At 34.2% G+C, this 23,191-nt stretch overlaps 2 protein-coding genes across 2 annotated transcripts in view; one reads left to right on the plus strand and one right to left on the minus strand.

The window, feature by feature from the left end:
• Positions 1-19,755, minus strand: part of LOC123318647 (transcriptional regulator Kaiso-like) — a 49,479-nt gene extending 29,724 nt beyond the window's left edge. Inside the window, exon 1 of the mRNA XM_044905328.1 lies at positions 18,588-19,755. Within this exon, the coding sequence (XP_044761263.1) occupies positions 18,588-18,875 (288 nt within the window). The 5' untranslated portion in view covers positions 18,876-19,755. The remainder of the gene's footprint in view (positions 1-18,587) is intronic.
• A 391-nt stretch (positions 19,756-20,146) lies between these two features.
• Positions 20,147-22,810, plus strand: LOC123318646 (U4/U6 small nuclear ribonucleoprotein Prp4). Its single transcript, XM_044905327.1, has 6 exons — positions 20,147-20,409; positions 20,463-20,667; positions 20,728-21,060; positions 21,174-21,356; positions 21,795-22,010; positions 22,321-22,810. The coding sequence occupies exons 1-6, from the start codon at positions 20,256-20,258 to the stop codon at positions 22,739-22,741; spliced, it is 1,512 nt and encodes a 503-aa protein (XP_044761262.1). The 5' UTR covers positions 20,147-20,255; the 3' UTR covers positions 22,742-22,810.
• Positions 22,811-23,191: the final 381 nt, after the last annotated feature.

A 23,191-nucleotide genomic window follows, 5' to 3' on the forward strand; every position in this document is an offset into this window, starting at 1 on the left:
TTATTCAGTTTAAACTTGCATATGCAGGGATAACCCAAATTGAGGAGAATTTCCCATTCTTCGATATCGCACAGGGTGATCAGATGGAACTAAGCCACTATCAGGAACCTGGACAATTTTGAAAAATATTTTTTCCGATAGTTTCATCATTTTAACTCAGTTTTAAAGGCATCCAACTATCATTACTTGATGATAGTCCTAATTTTGGAACTGTGATAATTTTTGAGAAATAACATCGATAAATAATCAGAATTAAAGCTGCTTTTAAACACGCTCCTATTTGTATGTCTTGTGTCTATCTATACTATTCTAAACAGGTGGGCCAAACGGAACTGTACATATTTGTTCCATATATAGAACATATTCAGGTGAACATCAAATTACAATAAAAAGTGCTTAAATTCTTTTCATAAGTTTTGTTCGATTTTTTTCAGTTTCAACAAATAACTTCGATCCATTCTTTTGAACGGTAGTCCCGACTCAATAGAATTTTTCAAAGAATATCGCCTTTCAAAACTAGTATCAGAATTCTGAAAATCCAGGTACGGCGATGTAAGTTTTAGTGTGTCCCTCGCAAGATTTTCACCCTATGGCCTATACACTCTATAGAGGGTGAGTCTTCGACTTGTACATATATTTTAATACATTCAGTATTACCGAGGTTGAAGGAAATTTTTTTTCCATTACCATTTTTTTCGATTCGGCTGAGTTGAAAAGATACAGGCTGTTGAGAATCCATAAAAAAAATTTATTATTTAAATCTCACAAAGCATTTCATCGAATGGAATAGTTTTTCATTGATGTGATTGAACTGTTTCAAACACAAAATTCCACCCACATCTTCCTGTTTCATCATTATGACCATTAGATAGATACCATGAAAATACCAGATTCGAAGAAACCAACACTTAAAAGTGAGTTGAACGCTCACTAATGAATATTTGACGATTTTGAAAAATTCTGCATATCTTCACATATACATAATACCGTTTTGGAGAATAATTTGATATTGAAAAATAAAAAATATCTGTGAAATTCGAAAAATTGAGTACTTTGGCTCAATGCACAATTTCTTGATTCAAATCGTAAACGAGCAGCATAGTAGAAAAACAAAAATATTCACAAAATAGTTGAATTTTCCAGGTCCAATATAATGAAGTATTATTTAAAACAAAAAATTTCTGCTAGAATTATTTGCTTTTCCGAACAATTGAATTCTCAGAATGGTTTAACACGTTCAGAAACTGAAGAAAAACAATTCAACTCATTATCAGTTTATCGAAGAAAAATTCTTCATAGTTGAGACAAAATGGTTGGTTTCCTAACAAGTGCGGTAAGTGGTAGTTGCCCGAACTATTTTTTCTACAAGCTCACAGCTCACAGAGTGAGTCTTTGACAGATACAATTTCAACAGTAGATTCTTGGGGTAAAAAAAAACACTTTTTTTCTTTACTATTTTTTCCGAATCGGCTCGGATTAAAAGATGTTGAGAAACCATAGGAAAATGTTATTTTCAGTTCTCACAAAAGGTTTTATCGAATGGACTGAATTTTAGAATATAGTTTTTCCGAGAGTTTTTCATTCAGTTTTCTCATTACGCCCATAAAAATACCAAAAATTCAAAGGACCCAAACTTTAAACTGAGTTTGACGTTATCTAATGAATATTTGAACGTTTTATGAAATAAAAGTATGCCTCATATTTTATCGTAAAATGAGCCATTTTCGAGTAATTTGATGTTCAAAAATTAAAAGTTATCTGTGAAATTTGAAACTCTTTTAAAATCTTCTTGAAAGATGGGCAAATATATAGTATCACAGATTTAGCTAGTTAGTCTGGAGGTAATTTTGTTTTTCCATGGGTGGCACAGTACACAATTCATTATGAAAACTCAAAATGTATATATCTTTGCATCAGGGCCGAATTAGAAAAAATGGTGTAGGAAAAAAGTGTTTCTTTTGACCTCAAGAATTCACTGTTGAAATATTTTTACGAGTCATAGACTCACCCTGAATAAATATATTCATTTCATGGAGCAGATCAAATTTGATTCGATTAATTTAATGATAGACGTAATCATATATTCTGCATCTCGTTACCATGGTTATACCATCATTAATTTAATTTACTCTTCAACGTTTGCTATTTATGAAAACAAATAGGAAATGTTTTTCCCGCACTGTTTGGGAATTCGCGATTTGAAATGTGTGCGGAAATGGGATTGAAAGTACACACTTTTAGGAAAACAAAGTTTCAACATGTGCATTCATTTAACGACTTCATTCTAATTCTCACAATGAATTCTCGAATGATTTTTTTCATACGAACCATGGAAAGATAGCTGAAAAGGGACCGAAAAAGAAACAAGAAACAAGTAACAACACGAATAAAGAGTGATATACATTGAGAACCTTCTGAAGCAACTTCAACCAAAATAAAAACCAGAAGAACCAGATAGACTATGTTGATTGTAAGAAGTTTTCGAAAATAGAGAAACCCCTTTTCCCATGAATCATAGATTTCTCACCACGTACAGCAATGAACAGAGGAAAGAAGAGCAAGGTGCGGACTAAAAGACCAATTCTTGCGAAAGCAACAGGGTATCTCAAGTTGATATGATGAATATAGCAACAACAAAAAATACAGCCTATAGAATTGCATCAGGTAGGAAGGTGTATTTTCCCAAAGAGAACGATGATAACCCAAAATTCGAATTTGAAAGGAAAGAATTCGAAGAATCTTAACTACTACAAAAACCAATGTTTAAATGGTTTTATTGCAGGTCTCCGAAAACTCATTCAGGGATTGAAAATTTCCGAACAAAAGGCGCTTTTTAGGTATATCGTAGCACAAGGTATGATGGTTCCAGAACTGTTTTGAACCGTTTTGCACGAGGTTTTGTATGTCCATTTTGGGTTTCAGGCTAGCCACTCACGGTAGAGTCGAATGCACTGGGCCGAACCGTTGGACTGATGGGGTCAATTGCCAATTCTGCGTCTGCATTCGCCATTCTGAACAGTCCAAAAAATTAGAGGATCGAGCCATTCACTAATCACTTAGACCACGTCGAGAGTCGAGACCCTCTATATGAGGTCCATTCGTTTGCATAAAAAGTGTAGCACTTTTCTACACTCGATTTTAGTATTCGTTTGCTGATTGAATTCACACCAGTGCAGAGGAGATATAGTTTATCTACATCTCCTTTTGACTATGTGTCGATAAACTATACTTCATTCAAATTTATTTTAGCAGTCGGTTGGCCATGAAATAATTTTCTCAAGTTTTTGTAACTAGAACGAAGTTAGGTTGGCACTCATGAAATGTCGTTAATGTCATAACGCCGTTGCCACAACTAATATCAATTTACAGGATTTCAGGAAGTGCTATTTAGAATTCAGGTCCGCTCATTCAAATAGTTATACCTATAGGATTTTCGATAAATATCATCGGAGAATAAGTTCCCTAAAATGGAAAGATGAATAGCCACAAATACGCGCAAGTTGCCCTGTTACTTGTTTATTCATGTGAAATTTTTGTTCAACGGTGAAGTTGCATCTTAACTTGAAACTGCCTCTAATTCCTTTTACTTATATATTGATGCAAGATGATTTTTGTTGAAGAATTTAACATTTTGTAATTATCTGTTAATTCCTTCGGGAGTTACCCATTCCCAACCACTGCATCATATGCATTTCATCTTCGGGTTAATATTTTTGAAATCTACAAATGATGAAAGCCAAAGAAGATAACGAACATTGACTCTCCTCAAGCTAGTGCATATTATGATATTATACTGATCTCTTGTATTTTACATGCAAATAACTGGATTTGGTATGTCTTCAATCAGTTTGTATGAACTTCAATTATGTTCGTCACATATTTTCCGAAGAGATTCGATATTGTGATAAAATACGTAATAACAGAAACTTTTACGTAGAACGGGCAACATAGCTTTGATTTAAAACCCAAAAATGTTTTGACAAGCTTCATAACCCCACATTTTCGTACTGTACTGAGTGAAATGTATCAAATTTCCATGGCCAACCGACTGCTAAAATAAAATTGAATGAAGTATACACTTCCTCTACACTGGTGTAAATCAAATTGAGTGTAGAAAAGTGCTACACTTTTTATGCAAACGGAAGGACCTATGGTTTACCTAATCGTATTGGGCCATGCTAATGCCTTTTCTCATTTTCACCGTGACTTGTGATCTAGATAAACTAACATTGTTTATTTGTCATTGTTCATCACTATCCTTATTAACTATTGATAAAAATAAATATTGTTCTAATAAATATACAAGATACAGGGTATAAATGAATAGTCTAAGGGGTGATTTCTTGTTTGAAATAGAATGGATACCGTGGTCAGGTATAGCTCACCTGAAAAGCAATTTCAAATTTTTTTCTTAGAAACCAGAAAACAAATATTCTATGGGAGCTGACCGAGGGGCCTTTCACTGCTTAATTGATGTACAAATACAAAAAATTGAACCATTTTCGAGATATTTGAGTTTTCGTAGTGACATGATGTCATGCGAGATTCATCGATGACAAAAACTCAAATATCCCGAAAACGGTTGAATTTTTTGTATTTGGACGTAATTTTCTTCGCTCCATCGAATAATTATATTTTTCACCAAAACGAAATTTTTTTAATTTCATTAACTTTGAAAGGATACATCTCCCTTACACGCATTCTGGGCCATGAGTTTATTTATCAAACTATACTTATTTTTCAATGTTCAATCACCCCCAGAAAGCTCGGTACACATTTTTGACTCACCCTGTATATTTAAACGAAAATTGGTTAAGGGAATTCTTGAAATATATAAAATCACATAGATTCATCAACCGTCGTTGACGACGCCTTTTGAAGCCTCGGTAAAAATTCGGCTGGCAAAGCGAAAAGGATACTTTTTCGAAATATCGGATTCCGTATCGTCCGATATCAGACGAGCGGGTTCGTTAGCGGAAACGCGATTAGAGAGAGTCCCGAATGAGTAATTACGGAATATTTCCACTCGAGATATACCTGTGTGCCATCTAGCCAATTCGCGTTGGCCGTGAATAAATTTCCGTAGCCGTTCGAACAACGCAAATTTTTCAAAGTTTCTGGGGCCTGAGACGGAAACCGAGGGCCTCGGGCCAAAATCGATAATATTTTCGGAATCGATGGTTATTCTGATGAAATTCGCTTTCGGGACGAGAATACCTATCTGCTGACTCACTCGTTAACAGTTTTTGAATGACATCATTTTCAAAGGCGAATTTTCGCATTGATTCATCTCGACTATACAGGGTTAGTCTTTGACTCGTACAAATATTTTAACAGCAGATTCTTGAGGTCAAAGGAAACACTTTTTTCTTCACCATTCTTTCCCAATCGGCCCGGTTTCAAAGTTGCAGGCTGTTAAAAAACCATTAAAAAAACTGTTATATTTTTAGTTCTATCTCACAAACGGTTTTATCGATTGAAATGGATTTCGGAATATTGCTTTTCATTTATCTGATTGATCTTTTTCGAAACCAAGATATTACTCACGTCTTCCAAAGAGAGAGAGAGAAAGAGAGAGAGAAACTGTTTTTTATTGACTGAATATCAGGCAAGAGCCATCGACCTTCGGTCCTTCAGCTCAGTACAATTAATAATAATAATAGTATACATTTTACATAAATGAAAAAAATGAAGTAATTAATATTATAAAGATATAAATATGTAATGTAATGTGATGCGATGTTGAGGTTATGTGCTGTAAGTTTCTTTCATCTTTTGGAACAGGCAAGTTGTAGGAAATTTTCTCTTGAATCTGTTGTGGTGGTCAATTTGGTAGAGATCCATTATGTCTTCCATTTCTCGCAGTTTTTTGAAAAAATTTTTATTCAGTTTTGAGACTCTATCAGAGATAGGTTCGATGTTCGTCATGGAGTACAGTAAATGGTTGGGTGGATTGTACAATTTGTTACATGGGTGTCTTATTCGGCTTATTTTTCTCTGTGCTGTTCTCTCTGAAGTTTCCAAGTTTTTGATAGCTGGTTTTCTACAATAATTAATAAAAATGGGGTGTGCGTATTCTAAGATTGGTCTACATATTATTGGTGAATGTAAATAAAAACACACTAATTATTTTATAATTCTTTGGCGATCGATTTCGGCTATGATTAAGCCATCATCAGGCTAGCTGAAATTACATTTTTTCACAATTTAAATGATGCTATTTTTATGTAAACGGTGGTCATTGTAAAATTGTAAAAGAATGAGAGTGTGCAATCTTACCGTCGTTGGAGGTAAATTGGTAAACATATATGATGAGTCAAGATCAAGGATGAAATATGTGACTTCAAGAAATAATTTTTCTCTATTCAGTTCTTTGAAATATATCCCAAACGTCGAAGTTCCTGTCGTGTTCAATATGTAAAATGTAGTGGAAAATAGGAGTTAGATTAGAAGATTAATTTTGGGTGTCATTTGTCGAGTTTCTAACGTTGTGTGTTGTGTTCGGGAAATGTATCATTTTTATTATGCTGTTATCTCGTAAATTAAATTCTGTCATATCGTTTAGTAAATGTTGATTACTTCTGTTCTTTAGAATTTCCAATTGTTCGAGTAATGTTAGTTTGTAATAATTATGTTCCTTATGTAGTATTTTTAAGTTGTCGAAGTCAGTGTTGTTTATGTATGTATATCTGTGCAGTTGATTTTGTATATTCCACTTTGTTCTTCTTTTTTGGTTTTTGTCTTATTGTTAACTAATAAATTTTCGATATTTTTTTTATGTCGATTATTTATCAGAGTATAATCGTATTTGTTAACAATATGTTGGATGTTTTCATGTAGACCTTTATAGAATGGAATGGATAGATATTGTTTTCGACGTTTGGGATATATTTCAAAGAACTGTATATTATGTAGAGAAAAATTATTTCTTGAAGTCACATATTTCATCCTTGATCTTGACTCATCATATATGTTTACCAATTTACCTCCAACGACGGTAAGATTGCACACTCATTCTTTTACAATTTTACAATGACCACCGTATAAATACCAACAATTCGAAGAAACTAAGTTAGACGATATCTAATGAATGTTTGAACGTTTTGTAAAATGAATGTACTCTTCATATTTTCTCGTATAATGCGCAGTTTTCGAGTAATTTGATGTTCAAAAATCAAAAAGTATCTGTGAAATTTGAAAAATTGGGTAATTTGGCTGAATGCAACTCTGCCTAAGAGATCTCCAGATGTGTAGTCTCACAGATTTAGCTAGTTATTCTGAAGGTAATTTTGTTTTTCCAAGGATGGCATAGATCATTATGAAAACATGAGTTTCCTATATCATTTTTAATTGATTTTGTTTCAGAGATTGGGAGTGAAAACCCTAAAAAGTTTTTGAAGAAATGCAGAATCCTCCCAGAATAAATTTCAATCGATTTCCTATATCTTGTTATCAGGGCCGAATCAGAAAAAATTGTATGGGAAAAAAGTGTTTCCTTCGATCTCAAGAATCTACTGTTGAAATATTTGTACGAGTCAAAGACTCATCCTATACAGGGTGATTCATAACTATTGGGACATAGGCTAAGGGCAGATTGTTTGGACCAAAATTTGACGATAGGACCAAATATACCTCAATGAAATATTCAAACTAGCGTCGGTCAGTGGATAGATTCACACATAATAGGACTGTAGATCACTGTTTATTCACATTACCAACCTGAATTCCGCAAAACAAAATCTCAACTCATGAGCTATTACCAACTTAAATTCGATTTTCCATAGCCACCCGAGATGTCAATCATTCTTGAAGTTATTTTGACAACTAAATCGGGTAACGCTTTTGTAACTTATTCTGATTTACATATTTATTGTAGACATTAGTAAAAATATCACTCTGCTACCACTCGAAAGCTCTTTGGATTTCTTCCTACTTCTACTACATTCCACATCAACTTCTTTTTACGTGGGAATCATCACAGTTTTTGAACTACATTTTTAAAACAGTTTTGACGTTAATCTGACAACGGGTTCGATGTTTTCATCACATGACCATTTTAAGGACTTGAAAATGGGATGATTGACAGGGGTGCTATCGTGAGCTCCATTTTTCAAATTATGTGGAGGTTCCTGGAAGGATAACGAGGTATTGTAGAACATTATTGTTGCGCTGACAACAAGAGTGGATTCTCAAGTATCCAGAGTTCAAAAACTTCGTCTTCAATACAAGTAGGAAATGGAAGCTCAAAACTTGATACAAAATAGCATTTACAACGTTTCTTCTTCGTTCGGAGCAAATTCTTCAAGGAGCAATCATAGACTACAAATGATGGGGCACATCATAAAGCTGCAACGTCCTCAAGCTGAACGTTCAAGTAAGAATTAATAATGTTGTCTACAGTTTTCGAGAATTGAAACAAAAATTAATAAACTGAAATTTTACCAAATTATAATTTGTTGCGTTTTTTTTTTGCAAAATGAGACGAGCAGCTTGAGAAACCCCAATTTAACATATTCAACACTGTTGAAATGAAGAGTTTTGTATGAAACTCAGAGCATTATGGACTAATGTCTAAAAACCCTGAAACCACCAAAATCAACTGCCACTATGAGAGATTAATAACAGCCGGAGTCATTTTTTTTAATTCAATTTGTACTAGTATTAATTCAATTCAGAATCAATATAGCCGTTTTCGAGTTTTTTAAATTTATCGGAAATTCCGTCTCTTTTAGGAATTTTTGTCTCGTCAGTTATGGACGGTAATTTATTAATTAATCCTCGATGAAAAACTCGCATTTTCTTTAGGAGATTTCTTCATTCAAGAAGATGTCAAATGGGTAGATTTCTCTTAGTTGGATTACTCTACGATGTGCCACCTTCTGTCGATTTTTGTAACTAGAGTTAGTACTTAGTTGATTGTTTACATCGAGAAACGGAAACATTTTTGGTACTTGAAAAAGAGTAAGTCCTCTGGGTTGAAGCCAGTGTATTGAATCTTCTCATCGGAGGTTGCTCTACAGTTGAGGTATCCTCTCAATTTTTTCTTTTCGAAAAAATGTTAGCTCATTTCAAGTTGGAATATTTCGAAAAATATGAAAAATGATAATGGACCTGTGTGTAAAATATACAGCAGCTTTTCCGTACGTTTTCTGAAATTTACAAATTCGAAATCGTGTATAAAAAACCTCGAAAGTACAAGGTAATTTTTTTGTTATTGGCGTTAGCTAAAAGTGCCAAAGTTTTGCAAATGGATGTGTCGTATCTGTTAGGCTAGTCGTCCATTGGGAGCGGAAATTTGCGATTCAATGCGATTTAGTGTGGATGAGATGGCTCTTTCACACCGTTTCATAGATCTAGATGAAGAATATTTGGCTTTAGAATGATCACCTTTGACCTATCGACTTTCTGTTGTGAATTACCCATATTACAAAAATTCACCTTGAAATGCTTTTCTGAAAGAGATTTTGAATCTCTTAGGGATAACGTCTGAAAAGAATACGTCTGGAATTTGGACATGTCAGGACATTCCCACAACCAAAATCTTTTGAATGCACTAATGGCCTGTTCCTCGAAGCCCCCCAAAGTTGTCGCCAAAATTCCTAGAACCCGTAAATAAAACTATCCATCTTCCGAAGGACTATATACAGTGCGTGTGATAGTTGAACGATGATCCTAAAGGGAGATACTTTGTTGAATTATTGCGAAGAAATCTCCATGACAATATGGGTTTTGAATTTCTGAATGAAAAGATCCCCCACGTTTTGAAATTTAACAATTCGATACATTTCAATTTTTGAATCGAAAAACGCCACTAGGACGACAAAAATAATTTTCATTCGAAACTGAAGCATTGTCGTATCGTTATTTTGATTATACAGGGTGATTCATAACTATTGGGACATAAGCTAAGGGCAGATTGTTTGGACCAAAATATGGCGATAGGACCAAATATATCTCAATAAAATATTGCTGTGGAAAAAGATAGAGGGAGTTAAAGTTGAATTTTTTATAAGGGGACAGAATAATATTTTCTTCGAAGTTCGAAAGTCCTTTATTGAAAGAATTAGAAAAGGCATAGAAGTCGGAGGAGGCCATGTAGAACATTTAATTTAAGTTCATTCTTTTTATGTTACATTGTTTTTAATTATGCTTTATCGTCGAAATAAATAAATAAAATAAATAAATCGTTACTTCAAATCTCCTTCCGATACTCTGAACTATTCAATTGTGTTTTTCTTAAAAACGGATGAAAAAATATACAATGAAATTATTACAACAAAAACGAAAAAAAAAATTCAACTTTAATGCCTTCTCGGCCCTCTATCTTTTTCCACAGCAATATTTTATTGAGGTATATTTGGTCCTATAGCCATATTTTGGTCCAAACAATCTGCCCTTTGCCTATGTCCCAATAGTTATGAATCACCCTGTAAATACTCAGGAGACCATGCACTATTGCACTGAGGCATTATATTCGTTGGGTGTTCGTACACAAAAAATTTAAGATTATAGTTTTTAGAAACCAAAAGTAGGTACCTGAGCGTTCCTAAGGGTCGTTTTTTCGTTTTCAAAAGGTGCTCTGCCGTAAATTTTCGGGAATACTTATGGTTAGACGACGCTTTTTTGAAAAAGCATTCGAGTATGCAAGGAATCTTCTCTACGATTCTAAAAAGTTTTCAAAGTTTAGGCTTGAGCTGTTAGGGGTTGCAGCTAGAGGGGTAGTAATATCAAATTCTTTTGAACACCCTTATTTGTCCCCCTTTCAACAAAATTTTACCTGTACCTTTTTTCGTTATTCCATCCCAAAGCTCAAAATTCGGGGTAGAAAGTTATGGATGGCCCATCCTGTATATCCACTCAAAACGGCCAACTTGATATTTAGGATTCAAGAGAATCGAAAATTCTTCAACAGCAGAGGTGAATCTCACATAAGTAAGTTACACCATAATTGCATATTTTAATCAACTAGATTTTTTTTTATATTCGAAACCCAGTGATTTATATCGCAGATTTCACTTCCGCGATCTTATTCTTAAATAAAATTGGATAAGTACGTTAATCTTCACGAATATCTGGAGTTTGATGCGTTCATACCAAAGAATGAAAAATATTAAGAATGTTTTTCGAGTTTTTCCTTTGAGAAAAACTTTGCGAATGGAAACGGCCATATTAGAGTGCCCCTTGTGACTCATCAGTCGAGTGTTTATTAACATTATAATAGATATAATCTATGGTTATTTTTTATCATAGACCTAATATCAGTAAATTTGATATTTGGTTTATGTTTTTCGATGTTTTTTTATCAACATTTGTCGTCAAAGTTGTAAACAACTGCATAATTCAACATGGTGTGTTGTGCATCTTGTGGCTTTACTGAACACAAAAACAAACGGACGTTGCCAGAATATTTCTGTTGTTAAGTGTTTTACATGCTCAATAAGTTTTTATTAATAATATGTCATAATACGGAAACAGGAGTCGGACATATGCAAGCATCTTACTGATTCTCAATTCCAGGTCTTATACTTCCTGCTGTTATTTTATACTCAAAGGTTCCCTGGTTCCCAACGACTCACCTTGTATATTACCATTAAGTTGAATAATCAAAGATATTACTACAACTTCAAATTGTAAGTGTAGTTAGGGTGGAGGTATTCTGTTGAGAACGCCACTGCATTGAATTCTGAAAAGATGATTTGCTCTACCTCCACTCACATGAAGGATACAGTCAATTCATAAAGATTCCCGAATATCATTTTCCCCAATAACTTGAAGTTAAGGATGTGACAAGAACTGAAAACCATTTTTAAGCCCGTTTGCAACAGCCGAAAATTCTCTGGAGAATTTACCCGTGAATTCACGCACCGTGAATTCTCTGCAGATCCATATGTACAGGCTGGGCCGAGGGCTGGGCAAAATTGGCGATATCTGAACTACACATTTTTAATCCAACGAGATAGAGGAAAATTAATGTACCATTCATGTCGTCTTTTTTCGAGAAACTAATAATGCCATCAACTGCATTCTTCTATCTTCTTTTGTTTTCAAGTTATAGGCCAAAATTGAAATTTGGGCGATTTCAACTTTGATGATATCTGAACGCATCTGAGGGCGATGAATGATGTATGATATATTTTTGAAACGGAAAAAAATGGAGATTCTTTCTGGGTCATTTTAAACAACTGTTTCCATAAGAAAAAACACAACTTCATGTTGTAGCTCAGCAAATATACCTGTTGGAAAAAATCATAGTACGCCACTGGATTGCGATCAAGAAAATGTCTGTATAATGTTTTCATTTCAACATCCTAGCTCAAACAGGAACTGAGATAATGATCAAAGTTGAAATCGCTCAAATTTCAATTTTATCCTATAACTCGAAAACAAAAGAAGATAGGGGAATTCAGTTGATGGCATTATTAGTTTCTCGAAAAAAGACGACATGAATGGTACATTCATTTTCCTCTATCTCCTTGGGTTAAAAAGTTATAGTTCAAGTATCACCTCGGGTATCTACTTTTGGTAGAATTCACTTGCCGAAATTCTGTGGAGAATTCTCCAGAGAAAAACAAAAGAGCTTCAGATTGCAGTATTCAAAAGAATTCCCACCGATATGCAACTAGAATTACGAATGAAAAATCTCGCGCACGCCCCTGGTCGATGACGTTATCTACGAATTTCGAAAATTAAACAAAAACTAGGTAGTCTGGCAAGCCCGAAAACATTCCCCTCGTCGAACTCGAAACCCAGCCCAGGTATCGAATTTTTAACGACTGGTTTCAAAATGAGACAGATGTTCCAATGGTTGGGGTTGTTGAAAAAACGCGTTTCATTCCCCTCGATATTTCGTGAGTATGTTAACTATTATATTATTTTGGATAGCGTTGAAGAATTTCGAGAGAGAAGAGTAACGGAAAAAATATCGTCCCACAAAAAGGGAAGCAACGGTTTTCAATCCATATAGAACTTTTTTTTTAAAGTTCCTTGCATTCACGAATTTCAACATTGTAGCAAGAAAAGGAGGTGAAGTAATGACGTAAAAAAAAAATGTATTTCTGAGGAAGTGGGACATTTCACTAAATTACTAAATGCTAATATTTGATTCAAGAAGCCGAAGATTTTGATATTTTAGCGAGTATTTTCGTTATATCCAGGAATTGTGTTTTAGCGAATTAGCTGGTAGTTTTGAGAGAACTTGATGTCATCGATTTTATTCCATTTGCTACTTTAGTGAATGAAATTTTCACCAGTTCTATACAATATATACAGGGTGTGGCGTAATGAATGGATAATATGGAGCCTGCGGGTAGAGTACTCTATGACGGTTCAGAAAAATATATTTTACGTTTTGTAAAAGTGCCTTGGTTTTCGAGATATTGGAGATTTTCGAAAATTCAAGAGAATTACACTCTTCGCCACTCGTTTTGCAGGCAAGACTTCAAATGAAGGAAACTGTATTTTGTATAGTATTCCTGGATAGATGATCTATCGAATCTAATTCATTATTTTTGAGGCGCATGAATAGTTCTTCATGAAAAAAAGATTTAACTCAACTTTTCCGTTTTGCTTATTTTTTTTTCAAAGGTTAAAACTAGCGTGCTGTAAAAAATAATATGGTTACCTGAGAGCAAATGCAAGAAAAAACATGCCCGTTTCATTGGGATTCCGAAATGGTATAACTCTCTGTATTTTCACCATTTAATACAAAATAAATTTCTATTGCAATCAGTTGAGGCCTAGTTTAATGTTAACAGTGTTTCATACATTTTTAGCAGCTTAAATGAGAAATGCAAGCAAAATAAAGCAATCATCTATAAGATGATGTATGATGTCAGATCATGTACTGAAACTCATGGTGGCCTCTTAGAGCATCTTTTGTGAAATTTAATTCAATGAAACGATACTCATTCTAAAATTGTTGATATGCAATAAAGCTATGATTCATTAGAAAGTGTAAACTATAGAGCATGTATCAGAACGCATGGTAGCCAATTTAAACATCATTTGTGAAAATATTTTAAAGTTGTTATTTTGTCTCGTTTTCTTTATTATCGAACCCCAACGTTGTGAAATCAATATTTTCAAATTAATTTCAAGTTATGAATTAAATTTCAGCATTTTTGTAACAAAGGTCTTGACTCAATGTAATTGGAATTAATTATTACCTTTTTTCTTAACTACAATGCTAAAATTCACTTCGTTACTTGAAATTCGCTTAAAAACTATTAACTTTATAAATATAGGGCTTAATAATGAAAGAATACGAGAGAAAAAATTTTTTTTTAATATCGTTTAATTGAATCGAGTTTTACAAAGTGTTCGAAGTGGGCATCAGGAGCTCTATTAGATGCTATAAAACTTCTTATGAATAATTGCTTTATTCTGCTTGCAAGTCTCATTTCAGTAGCCAACAATCAAAGAAAAAGGCTTACATCAAACTCTGCCTTGACTTATTTTAATAGAAATTTATTCTGTATTTAATGCTGGAAATAGAGTGAGTTATACCATTTCAGAATCTCAGTGAAACAGGCATGTTTTCTCTTGCTTTGGCACTCAGATAACCATATTATTTTTTACACCACGCTGGGTTGAACTTGGAAAAAAAAATAAGCAAAACAGAAAACTTGAAAAAAAGATCTACTTTTTTTAATGAAAAACTCTTTATGAGCCCCAAAAATAATAATTTAAATTCTATAGCGCATATATCCAGGAATACTATCCAAAAACCAGTTTGAAAAAATTCCTTCATTTGGAGTCTTGCCTGCAAAACGAGTGGCGAAGGGTGTGAATTTGAATTTTCGAAAATCTCCAATATCTCGAAAACCATGGGACTTTTACTAAACATAAAATATATTTTTCCGAACCGCCATAAGGTCCTATACCCGCAGGCACCATATTATCCATTCATTACGCCACACCCTGTATATTGACTGAACTTGGGAAGAACTGGGTTTTAGAGAGTTAAATGGGTTTTAGGGAAATTCCGAAGATTTTACAGGTGGATTCAGAAGTGAAGTGCCAAAATTATTTCTTTCTTTGAGCTCGAAGTCAATTATCCATAAAATTTGATGCGATTACATTATCAGTAAAACTTCAGCCGAATGAGTACTACTCTAAGTACTACTCATGTGCATTTCGATTGAAGAGAAATTTCCAGATTTCAAATGGAATAATCAATTGTAAAATATTCCACAGGGATTACACTTAATTGAATGAAGAAAAGAAGATAAGTTTCGTTAATGAGCTCAAGTGAAAGCATGGGTGAAAGACATTTTGATAATTTTTAAATAATTTTATTATTTCAGAAATACGTGCAAACACAGAATATAAATCTTCCATAGCCTATATGACGCCGAATTCATTTTGAAATATCAAAGTCAAAAAAATTAATATAAAAATATTCATGTAGCAAAAAGTCAAGCTTTCATGCTACTGTCAATGTATCGGCGCTACGCCCTCTATGTTCGACCGGAACCGAAGTCAATGTGATTTACCGAGTAACTATTGCTTGAGTGATAACGCTTAAGTCTCGGTTCAAGTACAGTAAAAAAATATTAGAATCCTGATCTCCCTTTTGAAACTAATGAGTATGTGAAATTCTGTGGTGGATGGATTTACCTACCTGTTGTGAGAGCCTCACATGTCACGGTAAGATGCATGTTCAAACCACAACATACGTGACACGTGTTCGATTTTCTAGAATCCTAACCTAAAAGTTCTTAAGTCGCGCATTCGCCTTTTATGAAAGGTCTGGGCTGATGCTCCATTTGGTTCTGCGAGTTGCAGTTAATTTTGAAGTAGCAAATAAATATTCTTGACTGAGGTCTTTGAACGGCTGAAAATTTGTGAGACAACAATATAATCTTGACAACATGAAAAAAAATGTCCCGAGTACTGACCTGTCTAGTTCTGAGAGCTACGGTAAATTTCAGATTTGTCCGACAATGGCAATAAGTAATATTTTTCTGAGTACCTATTCGATATTTTAAAATTTCAGCACATTCTATTGCCAATTCTCAAAAATCAGAATTGGTGGAAATGCACAGGGTGATTGATTATAAATGCCCCTACCCCTCGACATTTCAGTTCCACTGTGTAGAAAAAAAGTTTCGCACAAAAGTTGAAGATGAATTTTTAATGAACCATTTTTTCAGATGGGTAACATATATTTTTTCTCGTATTTTTTAGTCGATCTTTTCGTCCGCTTGAAAATTCTGAAAACTTTTCATCTGACATAGCCTTCACCTCGCCCTTTACCTAATTTTGACGTATAAAAAGATACTGACGTGAGAAAGAGCAAAGGTAATTTATTTAGAATGAAATGTGAGTGTGGTGTGAACCTATACTAGAGAAGCGAAAAAATTGAGCTTTTTGCTAAGAATTTAGAAATATTGAGGGCGAGATTGAGGGCCTAATGATGTTTTGTTTATGTTGGTTAGATTGTATAAGTATCGTCCTCGGTATCGTCAAGTGCGGTATCCAATAAACGTAGTAAATTTCTTCCTAGATCCCCTTACGTCAACCTTACTGAATAAAGTTGGTGTTTTTCCTGAAGGAACGACAGCCTGAGACTTTCAGATCTTCAGATGAAATCTCACCAATGAAGAGAAAATGCTATTTTCTCTAAACTCCAATTTATCGCCTCTAAATGGAACTCACGAGCGTTCATTACATTTATCTCGACATTTAAAAGCTACATATGTACGCCACTGCTTTTCATCACTTTCAATACAAAGCGAGCAACAAAGTATTCCTTGATGCAGTTTACACATAATCTCTGCTATTATTTTCTTCCAAAAGAAAACGAATTTCAGGAGAAAAATGGAATATCATAAAATAGCGGTATTTCCATAATAATGCGATATATCGAGAAAATGACGAAAACATCCCCATTAAGAAGAACATTGTGAGGTCCTCACCGAGGACCTAACTATGTCTGAAGGCTTAGCCGGAAAACGAAAATTTTTCGATACCCTATATTCACATCCCGTACAACAAGCAGATCTGGAAAAAAATACCCTGCGTCAGTTGCTTTACAAAACTAGCGAAAAATCCAACATTGGCGAAGAAATATAAAAGTTTATAGATTTTGAAGAAGAAGGGGGCTCGGAAGAGGGTATTTCACGGTATTTCATAAAATGGCGAAATTTTCATAGCAACGTATTGTATCCGAAAAGTGGTAAAGACGTGTGACCTAACCATCTACACAGTATAAAAAAACCTGTAAGGCCTTTTGCTGTTGCCTCTACTCTACTGTTCTCAAAATATTCGCCAAAATCAGAAATTTTTGGCTTTCCTACATTCACATCTTGTACAACGAGAAGAGACCGGAAAATGACCGGTTCCAGTGGCATACCTACAGGTAAATGCGAGGGTAAATGATAATGCTTTTCACTCGGCTTTGCATCTAGGGGTGAAAATCCCAAGAAAAATGTCGAAGTTGAAACTAGTCAAACTTAGAAATTTTTCTGCTGCTCAGTTTAGAATCAGAGACCGGCAGTAAATAGATGAATGACCGAAAATCAAAACTGATTGATGACGATTGAACTCATTGATTGAACCGAGCTCAAACTGAGGTTCAACCTGAATATTCCGTAAAATTTCATCATGTTTCCAAATCTCATTTTATGATGAGTAACAGAACTGCTTAATCACAATTATTCTGTAGATCAATTTTTACGTGTTGCTGATTTGATAAAGTACCTTATTTTTATTCAATGTAGATTGTGGATACTATTCATTATTCATTCGATCAGTTACAGAAAGAAACGGAATGGTGTATAATTTCAGAAGTTTCCTAATGATTTATGTATATATATATATTAGACGAGTATCAGACTCTACCTACTTACCTAGCAGATATATATTCTCAATCAATGAGCACCAGAGCACATCTTCAATTGTAAAATAACGGAAGAAACGAAAAGGATAATAGAAAGAACGGCTTTCTAAGATAATCAAAATTTTTCTAGGAATTTTTAGTTGCGAATCTTCGTCATTTTACATTTTACCAGTTTCATCGAAAATAAATAATAATAATAATAGAAAGGTTTCACACAGACGACGTGAAATCAAATATGTAACCATGGTTCATCAAAATATTATAAAAAATAATATAATATACAAATTTCTATTCTGAGACTTGATTCATGCTTATTCATGAGGAAAATAAATTAATCTAACTGTACCCACAGGACAACTAAAACAACCAGAAATGCATCAAAATTTTCCACTCACATTCTCAATTTGATGGAGATTAAAGCTTTTTAAGAAGGTAAAAACCTTTAAGAGGCTATAAGCCTTTCTATTGCAAATTAATTGCATTTTTTTAAATGGGAGAGCTGCCTTCATCTCTGTTTTGAAACTTGAAACAGGTTTTTTTTTTGGGAAATTGAATAAAAATGTATTTACCTACATTTGTGATAAGCGATCTTTTCGGCTCAAATTTTAGAATTTAAGGAATCGAAAAGTAAACCCTGTATCTTCCAAAATAAAGTGCGAAGTTCCTTATCCAACATTCTATTAGAACATGTGTGAAGCATATCTGGTTGTGTAAACAAAACTGGAATTCGAAAAAGTCAACTTACATGCTCAACATTTATCTCTCCTTTATACATAAACTCCACCAAACATTTGATATCCACGAATTTGACGTCTCTCATGATCAGAATGGGGTCCTTTTCTTCATACTGTGAGAGAATAGTTTCAAAATACGTACTGCAGGCTGACAATACTATTTTGTGGGCTTTGATTGTCTTTCCTTCACATGCCAGTGTAACATCACAAAAAGACTCCTTTTCCAGAAGCTGGGAAAACATTGTTTGCAGATTGGAATGGTGATATCTCCATCTTAGACAATATTGTTGTGGCAACATTATGAGATATTTAAATGGTTATGTTCGGGAAATTGAAAACAGTCAGCACAGTCTCACGACGTAACAGGAATTCTGTTGCAATTGAAACTTGAGGAATGCCTACACAAAGTATATTCGCTCAATTTTCTGGTTATGCACAAATTTCTTCGCACGTAAACACAAGTTTTTCGAACAATAACACTCTCATAATGCACAAAAACTGCCCGAAGTACGTCACATCACAATTGCAGCGTTCACATAATCAATTTCTCAAAATTTGGATTCGAGTTTGTTCAGTCATATGGAAAATTCCGTCTAAAAACTGTCCCTATATTTTTTATGACTCAGTGAGCCAATAGAAAACACGTAGGATTCCTACATAAAACATGAATACTCCGTAATATTCGCCGGGCCAAGCCTTTCCAGTTAAATCGATATATCCACCTTTCCAAAATATCTTCAAATTTCGCTAGGTTCACGTTCTATTATTCTCCCAGTCGAAGAGAAACTACGTTCACAAGTAGATTTTCACAAAGAATATTAGCCTTTTTACTGCGATCTAACGGCACCAGACCGCTACTAACGTCGAAATCAAAACGGGGTCAAAACTCTGACTGTACGCCGCAAATAGGCAACACACTGTAAAGCCGTATTTATTTTTATAATCTTGAATCTTGAGAAATTTTGATTTCTGAAACTATAAAAAGAAATAGAAAATCTATGAACTTGACATGTGCGAGGTTCAACGATCTCACACTTCTTTATATTCACGCCACTAATTAAGGCAATTAAACTGGAGACGGTTGAATCAAACTCAAGAATAATTCAAAAAGCAAGCAATAGATTTCAAGATATTTCATAAAATAGGACTTCTTTCATGAGTAACACTATGTGTAATTATTATTTCCTCTCTCTCTCGCGCTTAATTGCTTATTTTGAAAAATGATTAGAGCAGGACCGAGATATACGGCGTAGATAAACTAAATACAAATTTTTAAAGAGCGAGAAAGAAAAGCATAGCGTAAAAAATTCAAGGGGCGTGTTCTATGTTCTGTTAGAACAACCTAGAATCTACCATCCTTTACAACTACCTTTAAACACAGAATATTGATATTCAAGCAGCTTCAATAAAAATCTAAAAATATAATATTTTTTTATGAAATTGGATTCCGCATTATTCATTCTCATTTGATGATCTTTTCGGTTCACTCATTTAGAATCTAAATATCAATTGAATTAGCAGTAGTGCGAATGTTCCATCTTATTCTTGTTTCCGTTCGTCGTAGATGCAGTTTCAGAAATAACCTATCTTCAAAACTTCAAAACAGAAGATAGTACCAAAGATCCTCTTTGATAATACTTGAAATAAGTATATATTTAATGCATTAAGACCAACAAATTATGTCGGACGACGAAGTACAATATGTCAAAAAACAAAAAACTATCCATTATGGATCTTTGGAAGAATCTGAAAGAGCAAGGTTAGAACAAAAAGACGATGATAAGAGTGAAGATGAAGAAACTAACAGCATATCACAAGTACACACTTCAAATGGTATGTTTCATCATTTTCTTCGTAGTAGAATCTTTACATTTTATGATTTCCAGAGTATATGGAACTCGAAGATGCTATGTCTAGAGATAAACAAGCCTTACTGGAGGAATTTGAAAGAAGGAAAAAAGCTCGATCTATCAATGTATCCACTGATGATGCTGAAGTGAAAAGAAATTTGAGACAACTTGGGGAACCCATTTGTTTATTTGGCGAAGGTCCTGCAGAAAGAAGAAGCAGACTGAGAGAAATTTTGGGCCGGTAAGTTGATCACAGCCTATAATTTTTTCATGTAAGTGAAATTACATTGTCTTGTTTCAGAATAGGTGAAGACGCAGTTATCAGAAGAGAAGCTGAAGAAGAGCGGAAACTTTTTGAGAAAGACCAGGAAACCACTTGGTATCATGAAGGACCTGAATCTCTAAGAGTGGCAAGGCTTTGGATAGCTGAATATTCACTTCCGAGAGCAAAGGCACGACTCGAAGAAGCTAGAAGAATGCTTGACTGTCCTACTGCTACTAAAACAGCCAAAATGCAAGAGCTTCAGAAGAAAATTCAGGTATTGTCGATTCATTCAAGTCAGATAGGTGACACAAGACCATTATCTTATTGTCAGTTCAGTCCTAACTCCAAATTGTTGGCAACAGCGTCTTGGTAAGTAGCTTATTGTATTAATTAATAAATTATCGTACTGATGTGAAAATGAGGAGTTATCTTCTGTTTTAGGTTTTTATTGGATGTGTGAATTAAATATATTTCTCTTTCAGGAGTGGTCTTTGCAAAATATGGTCTGTACCTGATTGTGAATTGAAGCAGGTATTGAAAGGACATACCTGCAATGTAGGAGCCATAGTGTTCCACCCACAGGCAACTCTTAATCTTGATGAGAATGTGTGTAATATGGCTTCATGTGCCTCTGATGGGTCTGTCAAATTATGGGATTTGAAGGGGTAAGAACAGAACATTATATTTTGATAGTTTTGAAGGCGAATTTTAAGGAAACATAATAGGTATAAAAAATATCTGAATTGTTTTAACTTCGGGCTATCCATTCTAAGAAGTTTCAAGCTGATTTCAAATATTCACTCAGATTGAAGAAATAGGAGGAAAATTTGGAAATTGCATGAACTTAATAACGACTTGCTCAATGCGCAAGTATCGTCAAATTGTTGGCGTAACAGATACTCTACTCTAAAATTCACCAGATCAGGCATACAACATCCCTTTTTTCAATTGGATAAAATCAAATATCCCTTTTTACCTTAAATGATCATTTAGTTAACAGACTATTGCAAGGAAATACATTTCAAATGCATTTAATTGTAAAAAGTCGTTCACCAAAAGAAGCTTTTAGTACTTGATTATGACATCGGTCTTAACATTTTCAGAAAGGAACCAATTGCTGACATTGAGGGACATATGCCTCACAGAGTATCCAGAATGGGATTTCATCCCTCTGGTCGATTTCTAGGAACTTGCTGCTATGATAACTCCTGGAGATTGTGGGATTTACAGCAGTGCACCGAGGTGCTCCATCAGGAAGGTCATGTGAAACCTGTACATTGCATATCATTTCAGGTTGACGGCTCTGTATGTGCCACAGGGTAAATATTGTTACTGTTATTTTTGTTTCATATTGATTTCAAATTCAAATTTTGTATTCTGTAGAAAAAAGTTCCTGAAGATGTTAATAATAATCATATTTTAGGGCAAAAGTGCCCTTCAGCCCATTAAAAATTAAGTTTACAGTACTTTTTCAACAAAGACAAGATATTGCATAACATTTTAGACCTGGGAAAACATATACAAGTCGAACATTACTTCCAATTCTGGAATCAATCAATCCTTATTTCACAGCCTACTGGATGATGTATTTTGTGTAACTCCCATTAATAAAACTTGAAAATTTTTCAGTGGTTTGGATTCGTTTGGAAGAGTATGGGATTTGAGGACAGGTAGGTGTATCATGTTTATGGAGGGCCACCTTCAATGGATAATAGGGATAGACTTTTCGCCCAACGGATATCATATAGCCACAGCGAGTGAAGACAACACATGCAAAATTTGGGATCTACGAAAAAGGAACATCCTATATACCATACCAGCCCATACAAACTTGATATCCGACGTAAAGTTCCAGAAAGATGGAGGTGATTACTTGGTAACAGCGTCCTATGACAATACGGCCAAGTTGTGGACAAACCGTACTTGGCAACCATTGAAAACATTGTCTGGTCATGATGGAAAGATAATGTGTGTCGATATTTCTCCTGACAGTCAATATATTGCTACGTGTTCATATGACAGAACGTTCAAGTTCTGGGCTCCAGAGTGAATTGTTGTTGAATAGGTTATTTATTATTAGTTGTAAAGCCTTTTTTAATAAAAAGAGTGAAGCTGTAAATAGTTTTTTATACATCATCAGGAATTAGTCAAGCAAGAATTCTTTAAATAAAGAAAAATTTTTCTACTATAATATTGTAGAACTTAGTGGGCTATTTTAATTAATACTAATATACTGCTCTACAAAAGTTAAGGAATTTGAGAAATTTCACACCTGAAGCTGTGGAACCTACTTATAAATGGGCTAAAGAATGGCTCAGATAAGTGAGTAAACATTTAGATTTCTCAAATTTGTTAAAAAAAAGAGGAGACTTTTGAAAAACTCAAAATTTCAGAACGTCCTCAACTTTGTGAAGTGTGAAGTATTATATGAGGAATGACTATTAAACAGTGTTCAATAGGGCTGTGCTACAATTGTACCAAATTTCATAGTTTTCTTCTA

This window comes from Coccinella septempunctata, chromosome 8 (genome assembly GCF_907165205.1).
Source record: "Coccinella septempunctata chromosome 8, icCocSept1.1, whole genome shotgun sequence".
Classification (NCBI taxonomy): Eukaryota; Metazoa; Arthropoda; class Insecta; order Coleoptera; family Coccinellidae; genus Coccinella; species Coccinella septempunctata.

Excerpts from the sequence above, each read along its gene's own strand:
- LOC123318646 (XM_044905327.1), top strand. The coding sequence starts at position 20,256 with ATGTCGGACGACGAAGTACAATATGTCAAAAAACAAAAAACTATCCAT. Across the intron at positions 20,410-20,462 it reads ACAAGTACACACTTCAAATG|AGTATATGGAACTCGAAGAT; the intron begins GTATGTTTCATC and ends TATGATTTCCAG. Across the intron at positions 20,668-20,727 it reads CTGAGAGAAATTTTGGGCCG|AATAGGTGAAGACGCAGTTA; the intron begins GTAAGTTGATCA and ends GTCTTGTTTCAG.